At 41.1% G+C, this 20,453-nt stretch overlaps 1 protein-coding gene across 1 annotated transcript in view; it reads left to right on the plus strand.

Moving 5' to 3' along the window:
- Nucleotides 1-20,453, plus strand: part of PEX7 (peroxisomal biogenesis factor 7) — a 43,070-nt gene that overhangs the window by 5,713 nt on the left and 16,904 nt on the right. Inside the window, exons 4-8 of the mRNA XM_082755714.1 lie at nt 541-618; nt 932-1,040; nt 12,754-12,860; nt 13,335-13,448; nt 16,726-16,781. Coding sequence (XP_082611840.1) covers nt 541-618; nt 932-1,040; nt 12,754-12,860; nt 13,335-13,448; nt 16,726-16,781 — 464 coding nt within the window. The remainder of the gene's footprint in view (nt 1-540; nt 619-931; nt 1,041-12,753; nt 12,861-13,334; nt 13,449-16,725; nt 16,782-20,453) is intronic.

A 20,453-nucleotide genomic window follows, 5' to 3' on the forward strand; every position in this document is an offset into this window, starting at 1 on the left:
ACGTGAAAATCAAGAGTATTTGATGGCATGCAGTTCTTTTGAGAATTAGAAATAGTAAAAAAGCATTTACAGTTAGTCAGCTAAAATCTCACAGTCAACTCCATTGTCAGCTCTGAAGAGAGATGTCAGTTACATTGGTAGCAATTACAAACTGGATGTTTGAATAAAATTGGATCAGAGATCGGGAATCAATTTGAGTTATGGCTTCTTACTGTGCTAGAAACTTATAGTGATGGTGGGTCTGTGTAGATTTTGTGGATTTCATGTATTTATTTTTTTTTTCTTCTCCATTTTGATCCATCTTTAATTTTTGGATACTTTTCTGAGGCTATAGGTGCCTTTAATGCCAGATGGAGATGTGGAATTTAATTTTTGCTCAGGTAAATGGCATTGTTGGCAGCTCTGTGATGCTTGACCAATGTGTTTTTTTGCTGATTATGGTATAATTTGCTAATCCAAGTGTATTTAGTGGAACTTTGGCTAACTAGAGTTTCAAACTTGTGATGCTTTTTCTAAACCAGGCTGTTATATCGTTTGTAGGCATATAGTGTTGACTGGAGCCAAACTAGAGGAGAACAGCTAGTGGTGTCTGGTTCATGGGATCAAACAGCTAAGCTGGTATGTTTATTTTTTTTTTTTTTCTGAAAGCAAAGAATGTAATTTGTTTTGGAACTGATAGTTCTTCATGTTAAGAAACAAAATTGATTAACCTTTCCTCCATTTTAAACTGAGGCTGCAATTCTGTTTTAACTGAGATGGTTTTTATCCTTCAGTTGACAGCAGTTTAAGCTTACCAGTGCTTTTCATGATACGTGGTAAAAAGAAGTTAGCTTAGTCCTTTCTGTATGTATAAATCTCCTACATACATGAAACCCCATCCTCTCCTACTACTGCATGTGTACTTCAACAATTTTCTTTTCGCTTTATTTAGTGGGATCCAGCTGTGGGGAAGTCTTTACGCACTTTTAAAGGCCATGAAGGGGTCATTTACAGCACTATCTGGTCTCCTCACATCCCTGGTTGTTTTGCATCTGCCTCAGGTAAGCATGATGGTAAAGGAGTTCTCACAACAAAAAAGCCTAAATGGTATTGCATTAGTTCAGTGCTTTGTCCAGCAGGTGGTACTGTGCCTCATACATAAAAATGGAAGAGGGAAAGATAAATGTATTGCTGCAGCTGGACGTAAGTTCTCTTACCACCTCTAAGTTATTCTCTTGGTGGCTGTTCCGACTGGGATCAGCAGTTTTCTAGCAGTCACTTTAGTGACCTTGTGGCAATTTTTTTCTATGATTTTATGTAATCTCATCCATTCACCTGGCTCTTGTTACTAACCACTAAAATATGCTACATACTTTATTTTCTGTTCTGGCTTACACTTTCAATAAAATTGTCTCAAGCATCAGCATTCTGTTAGGCCTGTGAAAAACACAGTCAATTACTATTGAATTGTTTCCAGTGCTGATGGAGATCACTGTGTCAGGTTCTTCAGAAACAGTAATCATCAATTACACTTTTCTGTATCTGCCGGTGCTGTGAATATTGCTGACTTATCTAGTCATAACTGAGCTGGATGCATCTGCAGTGGAAGAGACAAGGCAGAGAGACGTTAAAGTGATGGGACAGCATTTTCCAAGCGCTGCTCCTGGTGGAGCAGTGGACCATCAGCAGCTGACTAGGTGGGATGGGGTGAGGGCTGCTGTGAGCCACAGAGTTAGAAACTGAGGGCACTAAGATGCTGCCTTAATGCAAATACTACTAAATTAGTGGCTTAAATGTCTCTGATTTCAAGTCTGTTGGACTTCTGTAGTGATTCAAAGAGAATTTGTTTAGCTTTTACGTCAAGAGGGTAAGCAAGTAGAAATGTCTTCCTGCTGCTAAAATTAAAGAGAAATTCAATGCACAAAGATAACGGTCTTCCCAATTCTGTGGGAAGTACAGTGGAAAAAGTGGACCTGACTTTAATTTTATAAAATCTGTGTGGCTATTTCTGACTCAATTTATTTACCACAAAATGTTCTCTAAGTACAATTTGACCAAACGCAGGTGCTTAGGATTTTTTTTTGTTTTCAAATTCTAGAAGTTGTAATCTCTATACCTGCTTAGAAGCCTCCCTTTCATGATAGTCTTGTTTATACAAAATTTGTTATGTTCTAGATGAAGAAAAGGGTTTTGCTGATCCAGCAAGTTCTTTCAAAATTGATACTCTAGGCAATTAAATCAAACTCTTCTAATCCATTGCCACTTGAACAGCTTTGGCAAACGTTGATTGTTAGATGCTGTATGTGAGGGTACTTTGTGTAAAGCAACATACAATTGTTTGCGCTTTGAGAAACTCGGTGGGTGCAGCTGTTGAAAGGTTTGGCTAAAATGCCAAAGAGTAGATATTCTTTTGTGAATTTTACTTTAATTCTTGAAAGGGGCAAACATTTAATGTCAGACCCTGAAGCTAATTGAAGTAAATTTTCAGGATTGATGACTCCATAGTATCTTATAGGAAAAACAACATGCACAAGAGACACAGGATTTCTCTTCTGCAAGTACTACACAGATATGAAATAAAAATCTTATAGTGAAATATCAGGCATGAAATCATTAAGAGAAAATGAAGCCTTCAAAATGGTGATTTTTTTCTTATGTTTTCAAAATAAAACATTCAGTGTACTCCTAAATGAAATGACTTCTATGCAAAATCTTTGGTTTGAAGTTATGTTTTTTAGTTTACATTGGAATTTTCCTATGGTTTGGTTTGATTAGATTACTACTAAAAATAACAAACTGGGAGCTTTTTCTTCAGTCAGCAGGACTGTAGGTAGTAGAAGTAGTTGTGACTTTTGCCCTGGGTGCAAAAACTCTTTCCGTATTGTAAGAAAGACATATCAGATGTACACTCAGTTTATTTCACTCTTCAGTGTTTAATTACACTCTATGGTGGTGGTCAAAATATGTGATGAAAGTCAAGTAGAGCTATATTGGAAGCTGGACCTCCTCAGGAAAAAATAATAATTAAAAAAATTGCTTTGATCCATGCATGCTGTACAGATGACAGAAAATTATGGGACAGAAAAGTTAATTTCACTGATGACTGAACTTATATTTGTGTCTCATTTACTGCTTCTTTCTCATGCACTTACTGTGGAGGTTGACCTAAAGCACCTAAACTTTACCTGAAATTTAGGGAATTTTAGGTAAATTATTTTTTTCCCTTTTTTCCATGTCTTTCCATGTATCTGTTCTGAAAATAAGCAAAATGGAAGGAGACTTAGGAACCTGTGCCTCATCACTGCCCTTTTGCTTCCTTTATTTAAATCCACATAGGTGCCAGCAGAAGTTTAATTTCTGCTTAACTAATCAGTTTGTGAACACTGAAGACAAAATCTAACACAACTGCAGGGCATAGCAAAATAGCTGCTCAGGAGGACCGTTACTGGCCTAGGCAACTTCTGCCTGAAGCTAATAAGATTAAATGCTTGCTTTTGGAATAGGACTTTCTCTCAAGCTATCATGAGACTAGAAAAAGAATGAGTGAATACAATAAGAAACCTAAGTCTGTAATACAAAAGATGAAAAAGAATTTGATGCTAGGCATAAAATATTCTGTTCATAAGTCTTTGATCTGAATACATACAAGAAGACTAGCTTTGCGTGCAGTTGACAATAAAATGCAGTTACCTTACGGGCAATAAATACGTCTGAAGCTTCAGTTAAATTAGCTTTTATTCAGCATCAAATACATTTCCATTTAACATTTGCAGGGATGCGCGAGGTACTTTATAATGCTGTAATCTTCGTGTACAATCATTTGTACTCTTAAAAAGCAATTAAGTAATTGACTTACCTTTTATTGTTTGAAAATGAGAGATGTTAATAGCACCAGAACAATCTGTTAATTCTGTATATGTAAATACATCCTGTAGTGATGTCAGTAACAATGTCTGAGCTGCTGAGCAGGACGTTCACGTGTGCGAGTGGCACCATCACAGAGCCCTGTTAAACGTCTGCCTTTACGCTGAAAAAACAGTGATGTGGAAAATGTCATTAAAGAAATGATACAAATAACAGTAAGTTCATGGCTAAAAGGGTGTAATGAGTCATTGTGTCATTTGCCCAGAAGGTCTTTTTTTTTTAACCTGGAAAGCAAATGGCTGAGCAGCACGTACAGAGAGTGCCAGATGCACGCAGCAGTAGTTTGTCGGCAAATGTAAATCAGTTCAGTGAATGACCCTCCACAACTTCAGAGCAACAGGCCTTGCTTAGTCCTGTGGCTTATAAAGAAAACATCTTTTATAGTATCAAACATTTTTATTGCCCTTTAAATTTACCAATGGGAAGTCATTAATGAAAACTATTTTGCCCTTAGCTGCATAACTACAGTATTATTCAATACAAATATGACACTAGCAAACGAAAATACAAGTATTTAGGAATCAGCTAGGCCCAAATTTAGAATGAGTGTTAGCTTGTGTCTTAGTAATGATTTTTAAGTAATTACTGCAGTCATTAAATTCACTGATGAGGGCAGATACATAGTTTTTATTATATCTTTAACAAAGGGTGAGGAAGTGGTTCTCAGATCTGCAAGGTAATGTCTATATTTATCATTGAGCAAAGAATACAGTTAATTCATATAAGTAAAGATACATTTTTTTTTCACACTGAAGGCCCAGGATGAATAAATTTCTCATGCTACAGCAAAGTGTGATCATTTTTGATTTTTCTTTTTTTACATTGACAAAAATACCTGGGAATTACAGCTTTACTGGTTTACGAATGAAGAGAAGCTTCCGGGGAGACCTCATTGCAGCTTTTCAATACTTAAAGTGGGCTTATAAAAAAGATAGAGAGCAACTTTTTAGTCAGGTCAGGTTTTACTGCGGGCCCTGACACACTGAATTGCCTTTAAAAATGTTTGTCTCCTTGCCTATTTGTCTTTTATTGACTGACGTGTGTAGTTGAGGGGTCATCGAGCTGTAGATCCAGGAACTGTGTTGGCATGTAATGTTGGCACAGCTTCCTGTGCTTGGGATCTGAATGCGTGTGAAAGAAGGAGCTGGGGAAGGTGTACATCTACCAAATTAGTGGGATAGGAAAACTGCCCTGAGCACAGCTCCTCAAGAAAGGGATGTTTTCCATGTGCAAGTTCCTGGACCAAATTTGGGATTGTCAGGTTTTTGACTTTGTATTCTTCTTCAGAAGTAGCACAAGGCAAAGCAAGGTCTTTGGAGTGGGGGTTGCAGACAAGTAATTCCAAATGTGTTCATATTTATCGGGTTTCCTAAAAAAAAGAAGAGGAAATAAACCACTGCTGTACTACAACAGAAGACTGACATCAGTTCCAAAATACTTCAGTGAAAGTTTTTATTCCATTAGTTTATGTAAGGCATGGGCAGGAGGGCTGGGGTCCTTCCTTTGCTTCTTGTGAGTTCTTCTCTGATTACTTGTCTGTGAAGGTGTTAAAAGAAATGTCACCATGAGCAAGGTTCAAGGCATTGCAAGACCTCATTTGAATCCCTGTCCTCAAGGGATAAAAGAAATTAAAGGTTTCTATTTACTGCGTGACTCTTTGTACAAATCAAGCGTCTAAAGAGCAAACAAACAGCAACGTTACTGTGGTTTGATGCAGTTTAGCTAAACTGCTGTTTCTGCTACAAGCAATTAAAATATCATTTATTTACTTGCACTGTTGTGCTGAATCTACATGACAAAATGAGGTGGATGGTTTCATTTGGAATCTGTTGTTTCAAGAGATACCAGCACAGTTTTCATAGAATCATAGAATATCCTGAGTTGGAAGGGACCCTTAAGGATCATCAAGTCCAACTCTTGACACCGCACAGGTCTACCCAAAAGTTCAGACCATGTGCCTAAGTTCACAGTCCAATCTTTTCTTAAATTCAGACAGGCTCGGTGCAGTGACCACCTCCCTGGGGAGCCTGTTCCAGTGTGCAACCACCCTCTCTGTGAAGAACCCCCTCCTGACGTCCAGCCTAAATTTCCCCTGCCTCAGCTTAACCCCGTTCCCGCGGGTCCTGTCACTAGTGTTAATGGAGAAAAGGTCTCCTGCCTCTTGACAACCCCTTGCGAGGAAGTTGTAGACTGCGATGAGGTCTCCCCTCAGCCTCCTCTTCTCCAGGCTGAACAGGCCCAGTGACCTCAGCCGTTCCTTGTACGTCTTCCCCTCAAGGCCTTTCACCATCTTCGTAGCCCTCCTCTGGACACTCTCCAACAGTTTCATGTCCTTTTTATACTGTGGTGCCCAGAACTGCACACAGTACTCGAGGTGAGGCCGTACCAGCGCAGAGTAGAGCGGGACAATCACCTCCCTTGACCTACTAGCGATGCCGTGCTTGATGCACCCCAGGATACGATTGGCCCTCCTGGCTGCCAGGGCACACTGCTGGCTCATACTCAACTTGCTGTCTATCACGACTCCCAGATCCCTCTCTTCTAGGCTGCTCTCCAGCGTCTCATCGCCCAGTCTGTACATGCAGCCAGGGTTTCCCCGTCCCAGGTGCAGGACCTGGCACTTGCTCTTATTGAACTTCATGCGGTTGGTGATCGCCCAGCTCTCCAACCTGTCCAGATCCCTCTGCAAGGCCTTTACACCCTCATTTGAGTCCACAACTCCTCCAAGTTTGGTGTCATCAGCAAACTTGCTCAAAATACCCTCTATTCCTACATCCAGATCGTTTATAAAAATATTGAAAAGTACCGGCCCTAAAATGGAGCCTTGAGGGACCCCACTGGTGACCGCCCGCCAGCCTGACACAGCCCCATTTACCATAACCCTTTGGGCCCTGCCCGTTAGCCAATTGCTCACCCATCGTATGATGTTTTTATTTAGCTGTATGGTGGACATTTTGTCCAGTAGGATCCTATGGGAAACCGTGTCAAAAGCCTTGCTGAAGTCCAAAAAAATCACATCAGCTGGTTTCCCTTGGTCCACCATACGGGTGATCTTATCATAAAAGGAAATCAGGTTAGTTAGGCAGGACCTACCCTTCACAAACCCATGCTGGCTGGGACCAATGACTGCTTTGTCCCCCAGGTGCGCCTCAATGAGTCCGAGAACCAACTTCTCCATGATTTTACCAGGCACTGACGTGAGACTGACAGGCCTGTAATTGCTAGGGTCTTCTTTCTGACCCTTCTTGAAAATCGGCACAACATTTGCTAGCTTCCAGTCTACAGGGACCTCTCCAAATTCCCAGGATCGTTGAAAAATAATTGATAGAGGTTCCGCGATGACATCCGCCAGCTCTTTCAGCACCCGGGGATGAATCCCATCTGGACCCATGGACTTGTAGGGATCCAGGTGGAGTAGCAAATCCCGCACACGTTCAGGGTCAGTTGGGAGTTTGTCATCCCCACCGTCCCGGTCCTCCAGCTCAGGGCACCCTGGGTCCCGAAGCCCATCATCGGCATTGAAGACAGAGGCAAAGAAGGCGTTAAGCGTCTCTGCTTTGCCTACGTCATCGTCTGTGAGGAGACCTTCCCTATCAAGGAGCGGCCCTATGTATTCTTTAGTTCTCCGTTTTCCATTTACATATCTAAAAAAAACCTTTTTATTTTCTCTCACAGACACAGCCAGCTTCAACTCTAGCTGTGCTTTGGCCACTCGAACTTTCTCCCTACAAACACGAACAGCATCCCTGTATTCTTTCCATGACGCCTGGCCCTCCTTCCAGTAGCGAAACACTCTCTGTTTCCGCCTAATCTCCATTAGAACATTCCTGGTTAGCCACGCCGGCCTCCTGCCCCGCCTGCCTGACTTGCGATATTTAGGAATTGCCTTATCTTGTGCTTCTAGGAGGCATCGCTTAAAGAGTGACCAGCACTGGTGGACATCGAGGCCTTCAAGAGCAGTTTCCCAGGGGACCTTACTGACTAGTTCCCTGAGCAGCCTGAAGTCCGCTTTCCCCATATCTAGGGATGAGGTTTTGGTGGCACTTTTCCTTCTGTCACCATAAATTTTGAACTCAACCACTTCATGGTCGCTCTGACCGAGGCGGCCACCAATCACCACATCTCCCACCAGACCCTCTCTGTTTTCTAGCAACAGGTCTAGGAGGGCACCTTTCCTAGTTGGCTCCGTTAGCACCTGCACCAAGAAGTTATCATCTAGGTGCTTCATGAACCTCCTGGACTTGCTCGTGTCAGCCGTGTGGCACTCCCAGTTAACGTCCGGCAAGTTGAAGTCCCCCATAAGGACAAGGGGAGTTAATCTCGAGGCCTCTCTTAGTTCTGTAAAGAATAATTTATCGGCGCTATCATCCTGGCCAGGGGGTCTGTAATAGACTCCCACAACGACATCCCCTTTATTCGTTCGTCCCTTGATCCTTACCCAGAGGCTCTCAACTTTGCCATCGCCGACCTGAAGTTCCACACAGTCCAGCCCCTGCTTCACATACATCGCCACCCCACCACCTCGCCTACCCTGCCTGTCCCTCCTGAAGAGCCTGTAACCATCTATCGCAACACCCCAGTCACAGGACTCATCCCACCAGGTTTCGCTTATGCCGATGATGTCGTAGTTGCGGGACTGGGCCAGGACTTCTAGCTCATCCATTTTCTTCCTCATACTGCGTGCGTTCGTGTAGAAGCACTTCAGGTGCGTCTCCTTACACTCAGCACCTTGTGGATCTGACCAAAGGACCCCACTGGCACACAGCCCCTCTGATTCTAGCGTACCATCCCTTAGGTCTTCACCGGCGCGCCTGGTTTTAGCCCCTTCCCCCTTTGACTCTAGTTTAAAGCCCTATCTATCAGCCCTGCCAACTCCTGACCTAAGATCCTTACCCCTCTCCGATTTTGATTTCACCTGGGTCTCGTGCCCAAGGAGGTTTACTAAATGAACCTCTGTTTTGCAGCACTTCTCAGGAAACGAGTTTGGCCCTCAGTTTATGGCTAACCACTCATGCTAACCATGGTAGTGTCGTATGCAGCACAGCCTAGAAAATGAAGCACTTGCAGATTGTAGTATTACATATTAGGATGTTATATTGTAAAATAATGTGTAAGTGTTGAGAAGAAAAATATAGTAGCAGTTTATTTACAGGGAAGTATGTTTTGGGTGAGTTGGGCTAGAGTTAGGTATGTAGGAAAGACTTTCATTTGCTAAAGAGCAGTTAATAACACGATAGTCTAAGTTAGGTCAATTGGTCGATTTGGAAATGCAAATTCTGTCCCAAGACTATATTTATTCATCTCAGAAAACTGAAATAAAATTTACTTTTTTTTTTTTTCTCAACAATTCACTCTTTTCAGAAAAAGCCTCTGTTGAGGTCTGCTATGAGGTAACTAGAGGCTCTTCAGATTTTTACTTTACAGCGTTTCATGTCAGACTGAAAAATTACCAGTACATTTCCACTTGTAATTGTTTATTTGATATTTAGATTGTGCTACACACAAATAGATTTTGTGCGTTTGATAGAGTGCTATTGGGTGATTTAAATAAAGCTGCTATTTGTATTTGCTCTATTTCTGTCTTTTTGTGTGGAATGTCATGAGCTTTATTAATCCTGTCCTAGGTTCTCTTGTATTATTTAGGGGAGAAATGAGCAGCATGAGCATTTTAACATGTCTGGAAAGATTGTTTTGGAGAGTCTTAAGATTTGGGTTCTGCTCTTCATTCTCCCACAGATTTTATGTTTGATTCTGATTAAATACGTTAATCTGCTTTTTTCTGTCTAGTAAAAATATATGTATATTTATACATGTATAAAAATAAATTTTGCATCTGTCCTGATGAATCCTTCCTGCATTCAGGTAGTGCTTAAAGTTTCTTGTTTTGTTTTGCTTCTTTTTGTTGCTGTTGTTTGTTTTTAATCTCCTAAATGCCTAACTATGTTGTATAGTTAATGTTGTACTTCTGCACTGTCTGGCAATGCTGGCTTGCTTGATCGTTGTCACAGGACTTTGAAATTAGGATTTATGGATGCGGGTTAAAAATATCTATGAGTAAAAAGGCAGTATAAAACCTAAGTGAAATTTAAATCTTAAACAAACTTTATCTCTTCTCTGTCATACATTATCATTCACATTAGCAGTCATCATCTTATGTACGGGGATGATGGACTTATAGATTAGCATCTCTTTCATAAATTTTGAATAGATGAGTGTGCATTGTGTAGTTCTATTGATTCGTCCAAGATTTCACAAATATTCATTAAAATGAAAGAAAGCAAGTACAATATACAAACAAATCTGGAATCATAATTATCTAACAGACCAGCAAAAATCTGTTGCCATAGAGAAATTGCTTCTTACAAAAATAGAAGTATTTTGTGGGGGAAATGTTGGCCACTTTTTTGGTTGCTTGCTTTGGGATGCCAACTGGAAGTGACTGCTAGTGAAGATGACTGCATTAGGTGTGCTTTACTTGTACTTTCTATTATAGTTATCCTACTTCTGCTTTATCATGTGGAAAAAAAAAACCACACACACATAATTTCTAGTGCAGTTTTAAAGGAATTATGGAAATGTGGAGATTCCAAAATTTTTAACAGCAGTTTTAATTGAAGGGTTCGTGTGTATGTGTGTATTCTGAGGTCGTGGAAAAATGTCGAAGAAAAAAAAAGTTTGTTAAAATGTGTAGTGTGTCAGGGTCGTCCTGTTTATCATCTATTAAAAAAAAAATATTCTGCCACTTACAGCTTAAATAGAAAAATTGGATTTGCCTTTGGCTTTAATTCAGTTTGTTTTATTGACTGAAAGGTTCCCTTGCATGTTATGTTATCCCATCAAAAATATTTTACAAATAGTGCCAGCCATAATTAATAACAGCCGAGTCTCGCATTTGCAAACAAATTTTTCAAGAGAGAGAGGAAGGGAAAATAACTCTTTCTCATGGGTCAACATTTTTTTATTAGAAAAGAAATAACTTGGACAATATTATTTGGTGTCAAAATTGTTATTGGCTGGGTAATTTACTTTCCCAAATGTTTCTAGCCATTGTAATGCTACCGTGGCCCATCTCTGTAGCAGTTCATGCTGGTTCACCTCGATTTATTTATTTATTTGCTCAGAAAAGATACCCTGTCTGTATTGAAATATGAACTTCCCTCTCAAATCCATGTTATCTGATGAAATTAAAATAAAAGCTTTTGGAGAAGGCCATTACTGCGTCTCCAGAAGCCGTAAGACCCTGAGTGAAATCTGTCCGGAGCAGCTGAGCAGGACGCAGCACCCCTTGTGCCAGGTGCCTGCCGGCCGCCTTCCTTCCCCACCATATGTTGCATGGGTTTGAGAGCCACCCGAGAGATTCCCGGGCCTTCAGCTGGCTCGCTCCTGAAAATACTGGAGGCAGCAAGGGGAATGAAAGCGGTGAGAGTTGCTGCAGTCTTAGTATCACAGCCACAAGGCCAGTCTAGTGGCATGAGTTACAACCAAGCTGCCTCTAGGTTAAATTTTCTGTTCTAAATTTCTACATGTTTTGTGTCTTCTTGCAGAGACGACAGGGTGCAGTGTTCCTCTGCTGTGTCTTTAGGGCTGTATTTGTTTGGACTGGAGGCAGGTTCTTGCAAGGAGCTATGATTTGATGTGCCTGACGGTATTTTGAGGACAATAAGCAGTTGGTCATGAAGACCGTCAAAGTGCTTGTATCTAAACAGCATACCGCTTACTGATGATAACAAATTTGAGGATTTTGAGAAGTGTTTCTGGTAGAGAAATCTATTCAGTAGCAAGGTAAAACAAAGTTTTTAGTTTAGGTAGTATTGATATATGCTTTTTGGACAAATCACGGATATTTGGACACAGCTTCTAGTGATTTTATTCATCTTTTGAATGAACACAGCACAGTCATGGATTCTAAATAACTTTCTCTCTTTGCAAACAAATGACCCAGAGAATCCATTTTTGGTGACACCAAGCTAAATATTCACAGTTAATCAGAATGGATTAAAAAAAAAAAGTTTAAAAGCATGGTTGTCTGAGCTGATGCAGTTCTCTGTATCTTTGTGAGCCATTAGCGACCGTGTCCGTAAGGAGGGTGTACACCTAGAATGCTAAAAACCTGTAGGGCTAGAGGACAATGTGTGATTTGATGGAAAGAGAGAGGTTCAGCTGATTGACAGCTTTTAGGCTGTACTCCCTTAATTGCTCCCTGAAGACCTTTGTGCGTGCACACATGCGGGTGCGTGTCTGCTCAGAGGTTAGGGAAAGTGTGGCATTTAATGTGTGTAACAGTTACAGCGGAGTGACTTTATCTTCTGATCTTCCAATGAATGACAGCAACTGCAGGTTTTGTAAATTAAGAGTACAGATAATGTGTGTTAAATGTTTCTTTCATTGAAAATGCAGAGACGAGTTGTGTTTGAAACACCATTCACTCTTCTGCACGACAAAAGTGTGTGTGTAGGTGCTTTTTCTCATCTGATTTGCAGAGAAAAAATATTTAGGATTCTGATCTTCTGAGTTCATTCTGAAATGTATCTGTGCTCCTACTTGATTTAAATGCTATTTGAATATTTTACCCCATCTCCTTTTAATCAAATCAGAATTTAAAAAAGTAATGAAAGTGTTAGTAATGACATTAAATTATTTTTTCCTAATGAAAGAGCAATAGTAAGTTCTTACTCCTTTTGTGAGTGTCTCTGACCTCTTTGTCTATTACATGCTTGATGTACCCTGAATGCCCTCATGTAATGGTTTGTGTTTCATAGAGCTAAGACATCATTGTTACCTGAGTACCAGTGGATTAACTGTATCCCAGAATTGATTCATCAATGCCAAATGAATTTCTCTTTGTTTCAGGTGACCATACGTTAAGAGTGTGGGATGTGAAAGCCCCAGGAGTCAAACTTGTGATACCAGCCCACGAGGCTGAGATCTTGAGCTGTGACTGGTGCAAGTATGATGAGGTACAATCCTGTGCATCCAACTGTTTTCCGAACTGAACCAGTTTCATCAAGTGTCAGTGTTGGTTTTTTGTTTGTTTGTTTGTTTTGGTTGGTTTTTACTGCAACATTAATGCATCTTCTAGTCATATGGGAATAGAAGCATGCCTAGTTGTTCTCTTACTAGCTAGCTAATTTGCTGGCTATGTCTTCAGAAGAGCATCGTTCCAACCGATAACTGGCCTAAGTGGATCTGAAGTTTTGTTCACTCTTTTACATAGTGAGCAGGATATTTCTTAGTGGAGAAACAGTTTGCATTTCTCTGTTCTCTTTAATTTACACAATGGAGACCTCATTTATGATGTATTTATCTCTGTTGTTTGGTCTGTCTTATTATTTGATCTGTCTAACTTCTAGAGCTAACATTTTTCTGATATGTATCTTTGCAATTTAATGATCAAGTTGTCCTGATATATCTGTGTTGTATCAAATCATCAGAAGTTGCTGGTAACCGGTGCAGTCGACTGCAGTTTGAAAGGCTGGGATTTGCGAAACGTCCGGCAACCGGTGTTTGTCTTGCTTGGTCATACCTATGCTATCAGAAGAGTGAAAGTAAGTTGCATTTTATTCACTGTAGCCCATCACTGGATTGCTATGCAAACTTTTCTGGAAAGCAATTATATTTTCCATCATCTAATAACTCTGAAAAAACATGTTGAAGATTTTAGATGGTGGAGTGGCAGTTCTTGGAAACTGTTCAGTTTAGCATTGTAAAACATGTTTGATGTTTAGCAGGGTGCTAGGCTTTCAAAGGAAATGGTATCGTCAGAGTCAATATATTGATGGAAGAGCATGCCAGGGATTTAGGGAGGGATAGGAGGTTTCCTTAAGCTAAGTTATGTGGGCTATTTTATATGGAGACAAAACCTTCCCTTACTACTTCTTTAAGCGGTGCTGTGCTTTATTCTGCTGATACAAGATGTCAGTATTGATGTAAGGCAAGGTATAGAGCTGTTTGTGAATGTGCATTTTTGTGTATACAAATTAAATGTTGATGGTCAAGTAAGTTTAGAAACTGTATGCATGAAGAGCTACAGATGACCGTACGGGACCTGTGTACTGCTAGATCACCTGTTGCTAGGAGCTCGTTCTAGATGCACAGTCACAGTGCTTGGAATTAGTGTTGTGTGTTGGCAACAGGACACAGGTCTGTGATTTAATATAAGGCTAGTGTGGCACAGATAATACCTGATCATTACGGAGTCTTTCAGGAAAAGGTATGTTAATGAATATTTTCTAGGAAGCTTGAACTGGCAGAAAAAACATCTTTATTTTGCTTCATCCTGGCATTTTTGATCTGTGCCTTTAAAATGGTTTTAAAAGCTACCACATTTGGGTTGTATTTTTTTCAGAAACCTAAGGGAAGCCTTTCCCTATAACTATGGGAAAGTTTCCGTATCACAAATCCTGTTTTCAGCTAGACAGCTTGAGAAGCTCCTGCTTACCTCAGCTGCCCTTTCCTGGTATCCCCACTGGTGGTGACTGTCCAAGTCTTTTTTCTGATTTAATTTCAGAACAACTGTGTTCTAATCAGGCTCTGTGAAATGTTTTCCATAGCAGAAGAACATTTAGCAGTGGCAGATCATTCTCTAACTCCAGTTTGACAGCCATTAAGAAAGTGAAATCAATACAGCTTTGAATGTTACATTTTCACTCTCTGGGAGTTAGTGGGATGTGGGATCTTTTAAAAACAGCTCTGCCACTACGGGATTCGTAACAAAGTCTTCACAATAAAATGTAGAAAGCGAATGCAGAATTGTTATTCACTGTATCCTGTGATAGTAGAACTAAGAGGCACCTGATAAAACTAAAAGAAGATGGGTTTACAAACAGATGCAAGTACTTTTTCTACATATCAGATTGTAGACTTGAATCATGTAATGGTTTGGATTGGCAGGGACCTTAAAGATCATCTAATTAAGATAATGTAAGACTTCTGGAATTAGCTCTCTCTTTAATGGTGCCTAGTGAGAGGACAAGAGGCAATGGGCACAAATTGAAATACAGAAAATTCCATTTGAACATAAGAAAAAGCTTAATCAAAAGCTTTTTTTTTTTTCCTTTTTTTTTTTTTTTTTTTTTAACTGAGAGATTTCTCAGACACTGGTCTCCATTCTTAGAGATATTCAAAACCTAATTGGATGTGGCCCTTACCAAACTGTTCTAGTTGACCTTTGAGCAAGGCAGGATGGACTAGATGATCTTTAAAGGTCTCTTCTAACTGCAGTGATTCTGTGATTCTATGATAATCTTCCATCAGCCAGACATAGTGTATGGAAGAAATGGATGACAGGTGCCTGGTTTCACAAGCTCTTTTTACAGAACATCTTCTGTTGCTTTTACTGGAGCCAAAACACTGGGCTAGGAGGCAGTTGGCCTCACCAAGTAGGGTATTTTTTTTGTATTCTTACACAGTTTCATTTAAGTTTCCATTTTAAGGCCCCTCATGTTCCCTGTCTTCTGACACACCTTAAAATGATTATTAAGAGTTGGCCAGAACTTTTTTCCACCCAACTTTGAGGTCAATTCAGTGATTTTAAGAAGACAGAGGGGAGGCTGTACATATATACATCTTCAAGGAAGACGTGTGTGAGAGTGCGTGGCTTTTAATCCATCTTAGCAGGCTTTTATAGGTGTGGTTAGAAGGTAGACATGGTCCCATGGATGTGAGATACAAGCACTTAGTGGCGATGAGGGTGTCCATGCCTGTGTGCTGTGACTCACCTGTCAGACCGCCTTGAGAGACACCAGAATGCCACCTAGATAGAGGTGTCCCTTCCCCTACAGCATGCTGGCACTGGCAATTTCAAAGCTGTGCAGCAGGCTGGCTCGGCTGCTTGCTCTGGCTGAAAATCTGTCCCTAAAAGTAGCTAGTTTCTGGATCACTAAGCTGACTCTATTTGTCCCTCAACTGCATGATTAAAAGCTGTGACACAAAGGATGGGGCACGAGCATGGCCTGAAGTGGAAAGGAAGGGAAAGGCCACCAGTCTTGGCAGCAGCACACTCTTAAATTAGTCTTAACCAACCGTGAAATCACAGCCGTCAGTTGTCTGTCCTTTGTATTCTCTTCACTTGTTCAAGCTTGTGTTGATTGTCAGGTCTGCGGCGGGCAGGGAGTTCGACCCAGCGCTGTGCTGTCAGGATGCTTGCAGCTTGCTTCTGATCTTGCACTGCAGCACAGGGCTCCAGCAGCACGCTGGGGTCATCTGGAGCCCTTCTCAGGAGCTTTTGGCAGTGGTGCGTTTGGATATCCCATATTCTTAGCTGTCTTCAATCTCAAGACCGAAATACAGCTATAGCTTTTGAGTTAAACCCAAGAGATATTTGTTTGTAGGAACACACATTGCATGCTTGGCAGTTGTGGTGATAGCCCAAGCCTACCTTTGGAATTTCTATTAGCTGTGAACAACATGGGAAGTCTTGCAGGAAGAATCTTACCTATGAACCAAGGTGTGGGGTACCTGTATTTCAAATTGAAGTTATGTCAGTGACTTGTATTTCTTGTTGAGAAAAACAGACCTTTAAATGGTTGGAAATTGAGCGCTGCTAAAAAGCTGAAATCGAGGTGAAAATTTCCACCAAATTTCATCCTTTTTGCTGCAGTTCTTAGGCCTGTCTACAGGAATCTACAAGGATCTCACAGAGCATTCCCTGTAACTAGAAACATGGTGGGGAAATCTGTTGATGTCTGTTTTGTTACAACATGATGTGGTACCTACAAAGGCAGTTTAAATAGTTAAACTTTGGTAACTTTCTACTTACAGTAAGTCTGTATATGCTCACAATGTTTTTGCTTTAAAAATTGGTCTGTTTTTGTTTTCTTGCAGTTTTCACCATTCCACGCAACTTTATTGGCCTCTTGCTCCTATGATTTTACTGTGAGGTACAGTAATTTTTTATTGCATATCTTCTTTAATATTGCCTGCAGTAGAAAATAGTTCTGGAGAGGACATACTGAAGCGCAGTTAAAAGTTGCTCTCAGATATTTTCTCTCTGTGTAAAATATGTTGAAAATACACGGTCTCTTCACTTAAAGGCTAAGTCAGTCCTCTGAATGATGTTGGTGCTGACAGATGCTTTCTGGAAGCCTTTTCACATCATTCTAACGCACGTAGTTGTGTCTGGCTGTGATAGTCCTGATAGGAAGGTAGTGTTAGAAATGGGTCAGTCTTCATAATAGCATTCTCTAAAATGAAGGTAGGTGGGTGACTTTGTATGTTTCCGTGCTTTATTTTTATTTAAGCTTTTTATAACACAGCTTTTTCAACCTCCTTGTATCTGACAAAGCCTTAGTGTTGTTCCACAGTATGTATGCTGAAGTACACAGTACGTGAGCAAGTTCTGGCTGCCCAGTAAATCTGATACTGCTGAGGATTTTATAATAGAGGTATCTGCTTTCATATAAGTTATCTGCTTCTCTCTGTTTCTTAACAAGTGGAACCATATTGAAAGAAGTTGATAAGCTTGTTAAGTAGATCAGCAGAGGAGAAAAAAATACTCGTTCCTAAAATTATGTTTAAAAATGCCTGAGATATACAGGTTGGTATACAAGAAAGCTTACATTTCGAGAGCTGATGTTACATCTGTTCCTAGGGTAGGTTGACGACATCACCAGTTTTATTTTCATTGATTCTGATGAGAAAGCAAACCTCTACACCATTTGCAATTGTATAGTAGAAAGTCCTGCTGGTGATATGTCTAATCTTTTTTTTTTTTTTTTTTTTCTGTAAAATTTTAATCCAAAGGCTTGTATTTTATGCTGTTCTAGCTATAACATACTTTAGGAATACAGTGCAATACAGGCTTTAAAATTTAATCTAAAATAAGTGATTAAGACTCAATGTACGCTTTTATATATTCACTTCTTTTTTTAAAATTGGATGTTGCATATTAAAGAGGAAAGGGACATTTCCAAGCAAATTTATTTCTGAATTCCTGATTTTATAATATTTGATTATTACTTTTTGCCTGTAGATGCAATATCTATAGTGCCAGTCTTACATTGTAAAGCAACTTTCACCTGAGTTCACCTGAGAATAGTGGTTTTAAAGCAGAAAATTATTATTGTGTGTAAAACCACACACTGGGAACCATTGAAGTGGTAAATTTTTAAAATCAGATAAGTTAAATGATTAAAAATTAAATTTCTCACAGCAAGTATAACTTACTGTTTTCCCCAAGGCAGCAGAAGTAGCAATGTTCTGCTATACAGTAGAGTTCTGATTGCTCTTAAAACCACAACTCAATGTACTGTGTTTAAAATTCAAAGTGCATATGCCCTGAACATTAAAGGAACTAACCAGCAGTATGTTGTTAATTATCTGAGTCGTATCCTTAAATTAGATGGATTCTTTTTCCCCACCTGTTTTGGTGTCTCAGTCCCCTGCTTGCTGTATTAATTTTAATGCTTACAAACTTGCAGTCTTGGTGGTATATTTTTTCCCATTTTACTTTTTATCAGATAATTAAGGTAAAAGAGTTTTAAATGAAATTAGAGCTTTGGTATTCGGGTAAGTAATATTCCCATGCTGGGCTTTGTTTAAAAAAAAAAAATAAATAAATAAATGTGATTAATGACTGGATCTGGACAGCGTTTCTTTAAGAGTGATTGGACCTGATGCCTGTGGTTACTGTTCAGGTGCCAGCTGAAAGCTCCTCTCCTCACTGATGGTAGTTCTGTTCAGCGGATCTGCTGCTGAAGTAACAGGCTGTTACCTTCACTGGGCCAGCCAGGAATCACGTGCTGATTGACTGGACAGCTTCTGGGTTGCAGAGGCTCTCTGCTGTAGTCCTGCCTTTCCATGTCCTGGGCAGCGTGGCATTCCCTTCCTGGTGACGGGAGGAGAGGAGGTGTGGGTACTTTGGGAGTGAGGGAAGGGTGAAGTTGTGAGCAATACAGGATGGAAAGATCACTGGGAATGCACGCATTATGGTAAGAAGAGAGGGATTTGCAGACTGGGCACTGCCAGAAGTGTTCTGCTGAAAGAAAGGAGCTGAGAACGGTGGAAATAAAGCCAACACTCCCTCCTTCCTCCACTGCATTAAGTCACACTACCTTATGATATGAACTTCTGGAGACAGTGAGGGTTAGCTTCTGCAAGCTTTTGTTTCTAGCAGTCTCTGCTTACTGTGTCCTGCTTAAAGAGTGCCTGTAGCTCTTTATCAGCAGGCTGAATGCTGCCAAACATCTGGGCAGCTTGGGGAGCAGCTGCATGCCTGGTGTGCAGCTTGTAGAGCACAGTGAACAGGAACATGCAGAGGTGAAACAGGGCTGAGAGGCTCTGCTCCAGACAGCGTGGGACTGCTTGAGACTGTGTGGTGATGATGGTGACGCTCCACAAGGAGCTGATGGAGTGGTTGTCCTGGGCACGTCAGAGTCCTCAGCCTCGATAGCACTAGAGAGGGTGTTGTTGCCTTCCATGTCTGCAGGGAGTACCTGGTGCATCTCCCTGGGGCTGGGGATGGTGAGCGCCTTGGGATTTAGGCTCTCACCTCCGCGAGGAAGGAGGAACAGTTAGCAGCTATGCTTCAGGAAGTAGAAGATAAAGGTTCCCCTGATGGAGAAGGCTGGAAACTTGTGACATCTGGCAACACAACAGTCCCCTTCTCCAATTCTAGAGAACAAGTTTGGTGCCCTGGGAATGGATGAGCAAGAACAAGCTCATTCTGGACAGGTGTCAGCTGAGCCTGAAGCAAGTGTCTGCACCAAGAGCAAGAAGTGTGTCAGTACTGGAGACTTCCTCCTCTTGCATTCCCTCTTGAAGCGTCTACCTGCCACCCAGCTTGATGTCTTTGAAGGTTTTGCAGCCCTGTGTTGAGATCCAGGAGGCTGTGGAGAGACAGCAAGGGTTTGTCCAGCTTCAGAGCCCACTTATCTAGGGCCACAGGCTCTAGTGTTACTGGAAGTGGTGACCGTGAATATATCGAGAGCAGCTCTGTGGCTTTGGGAACCCAGATGGTGTTTTTCTTGATTCTGACAGCAAAAGAGAAAAGACCAGGTAGAAAAAGGCCTACTCATCAAGTCAACGCTTGGCTGTGTGGTTGCTGTCACAAACAGGGCTGTGTCTTTCACAACCACAGGGCCCTCTTTGTGTGGTGGGTACTGCAAGGCAGGCTAAGGTCCATCTGTTAAAGTAGGGCAAGTGCATCTTTGCCAGCAGGCTTGCTAACCTACTGAGGAAGGCGTCCGACTAGGAACATCGGGGAGAGCGACCATAACCTGAAGAGAAGTGAAGGTGTGAGGGTCAGAGAAGGGTGTGGGGAATAGCATAATGTCAGAGGCTTTTTCGCTTTCCCTCTGAATGCAGCCTGACACCTGTGTGCAGCAGGGAAACTAAACGGAGAAGTAGAAGGCCATGTGCAGCTGCGCAGCCGTAGCCTCTTGGGGATTTTAGAGTTACAGCGGGATGCAGCCACCTTCCTAGCCCCGCTTTCGTGAGGAGCCTTTATCCATTGCAACGCTGCTGTCTCGTGAGCTGTTACGTACCGAAGCTCCTGAGAGCCTTTTCCTAGTTTACTTTAATTGTTATTCTCTTCCTTAATGTACGAAGGGGTA

This window comes from Aythya marila (assembly GCF_965140915.1).
Source record: "Aythya marila genome assembly, chromosome: 3".
In the NCBI taxonomy this organism is placed as follows: Eukaryota; Metazoa; Chordata; class Aves; order Anseriformes; family Anatidae; genus Aythya; species Aythya marila.